General features: G+C 60.8%; 1 protein-coding gene across 1 annotated transcript; it reads right to left on the bottom strand.

Moving 5' to 3' along the window:
• Positions 1-35: 35 nt before the first annotated feature.
• On the bottom strand, positions 36-2,390 carry SMO (smoothened, frizzled class receptor; the record flags this gene model as incomplete). The annotated part of the gene is made up of 8 exons (XM_010021577.1): positions 36-184; positions 512-697; positions 880-988; positions 1,182-1,274; positions 1,355-1,478; positions 1,577-1,796; positions 1,940-2,112; positions 2,181-2,390. Coding segments are annotated over 8 exons (1,264 nt in total), but the record flags the coding sequence as incomplete, so codon positions are not given.
• Between the last annotated feature and the right edge of the window lie 152 nt (positions 2,391-2,542).

Below are 2,542 nucleotides of genomic sequence, written 5' to 3'. Positions count from 1 at the left end.
TGCTCACGCTCTGGGGTGCAGCCCAGGACACGTACCCACGGGGCCATCGTGTGACACGGTGTGCATGCTGAAGGACAGCTCCTGGCCTGGGTCACGCAGCAGCTCCTTGCGCTTGGAGAAGGCCTTTGCGATCATCTTGCTCTTCTTGATCCTCTTGGGTTGGTCGTCGCTCTGCCCCGTCAGCCTGGGGACACAGCAGGTCACGGCAGGGACATGGGCTGGCCCAGGAGCAGGGGACATCGCAGTGCAGGCCATAGGGACCCTCCCCATCTCCCTCTCCCACTCTGGACAAGGACACCAAGGGCTGGGGACTGCTGGATGGGTCCCCTGGGGATGGAGGTGTCCCACAAACAGGACATGAGATGCCTGCGAAGTGGGAGAGGCCACCCCATTCCTACACTGCCATCTACTGTGAGCCCACAACTCACTGAGGGACAAAAGCCTGGGGACCACCTCCAACATCTCAGGGCGTTGGGTGAGGCAGGAAGGGGCGACATCCGCAGGGTCCTACCTGCACCACGTGCGTTTCCAGATGAGCAGCGTGGCCTTGGTCCAGACCCACGTGCTCATGGAGATGCCGGTGCCGAACATGGCGAAGAGGTTGATCTTCTCCACCAGCAGGCTTGGCCGGTTCTTGATCTCACAGTCCGGGATGGGCTTGTTGGTCTGTGTGGCAATGGTCACGTTGGCCTCACACCTGCGGGGACAGACACGGGACACTGGCCGTGAGGAGGGGACACCTCTGCAGAGCGAGATGTGGTGGGAACACCGGTGGGGCACATGGGGCTCCTCCATGTTCCCCACTAAACACAAGGCGCTGGGGTGCCATGAGCATCCCTCTTGCCCTCCTGTCCCCATCCTCATCCCTATCCCACTCACAGGACGTATTCCCGAAAGCTGCGTTCCCACTCCGCCTGGTTGAAGAAGTCATAGAAGTGGCAACCAAAAGTGATGAAGACGAAGCCAAAGGCCAAGAAGCCAAAGATGCCTGGAAGAGAAGTGGAGGTCTCTGATTTAGCTGGACCCCAGCGACACCAGGAGCCGTGCTCCATCACTACAGCTTTGTCCCTCATTGCAGCCACCCCTGGGATGTGGGATGGGGCTGTTGGGGTTTTCAGGGGACGAAGCGTCCCCATTCCCACTCAGATCCCCATGGATGGTGCCACTGGAGCAGCGCTCACCCAAGCGCAGCATGGTCTCGTTGATCTTGCTGGCTGCCTTCTCGCTCAGCAGCCCAGGGTGGTTGCTCTTGATGGAGAAGAGCGTAATGACCCCTGTGGTGGAGGGACGAGGGGGTCAGCCCTGGGGGACACCCACAGTGACGCCGTCCCCATTCCAGCGAGCCCACACCTACCCCGGATGAGGAAGTAGCCCCCCACGATGAGGACGAGCCCAATGGGCGCCAGGACGAAGCCGGCCCGGTACCGGTAGTTCTTGTACCCCACAAAGCAGATGCCACTGACGGAGTCACCATCCACCTGGCAGAGATGGGGAAGAAGGGAGTGAGGTGGCTGTGGCCACCCCACACGTCACCCTGGCAGGGAAGCACCAGGACATGGGATCGCGGTGCCGGTACCTGTGCCACAGCCAGGATGGCCACAGTGAGGACGAAGGGGATGGACCAGGTGATGAGGTGGAAGTAGGAGGTCTTGCCCACCAGCGGCTGGTAGGTGGTGCCCAGAGCCTTGAAGGAGGTGTGCCAGGCATAGGTCAGCATCACAAACCAGATGACACCCGACATCAGCGAGTAGTAAACGATGACGAAGATGATGACGCAGGAGAGCGTCTCGTTGGAGCTAGGGGTGAGGTGAGACAAGAGCATCACCAACTCCACAGAGGGACAGGGAGGAGGAAGGGGGTCTCCATCCCCTTCCAAGAGGCAGGGAGGATCTAGAGGACACCTCTTGGCACACGGGGCAGGGACGGAGGTGACACGTACGTGGGTTCCCCCAGCCGCATGGTGCCGTCAGCCCTGCACACGATCTCATTGCGGGCTCTGTCCATGAACTGCGCCAGCCAGCCGATGCTGCCCACGAAGAAGCAGGCGTTGACATAGAAGAGGATGACGGCCGGGTAGCGGTTGGAGTTCCTCCAGTCAGCAACAAACGTGGCCTGTCAGGAGAGGAGAAAGGGACAGCTTGGTGCCTGGCCCACTTTTGGGGTCTCCGCCCGCGTCTCACCAAGGTGAAGAAGGTGCAGAAGATGGTGACGGAGCTGAAGGCAGCGATGTAGACGTGCATCTCGCGGTGCTCCTTCTCGGTGAAGAGCGGGTTCTGGCACTGGATGCCACAACCCTCCACGTCCTCGTACCAGCTCTTGGGGTTGTCCGTCTTCACCAGCGGCGCCTCGCACTGCCCCGAGCTGTTGAACTTGATGTTCTGCACCTCGTTCTGCCAGAGGAGAAGAGAGGCCATGAGGGGGAGGCAGCAGCCTCATGGTGAAGGCTGTGGACACCAGTCCCCCATGGAGGGCTGTGGAAAGGCTACGTTTCCCCACCCCTGCTGCCCCGTGAGGATCATGGAATCAACCAGGTTGGAAAAGC

This window comes from Nestor notabilis, unplaced genomic scaffold (assembly GCF_000696875.1).
Source record: "Nestor notabilis isolate BGI_N333 unplaced genomic scaffold, ASM69687v1 scaffold29049, whole genome shotgun sequence".
NCBI classification, from domain to species: domain Eukaryota; kingdom Metazoa; phylum Chordata; class Aves; order Psittaciformes; family Psittacidae; genus Nestor; species Nestor notabilis.
This window is presented reverse-complemented; position numbering and strand designations above follow the sequence as displayed.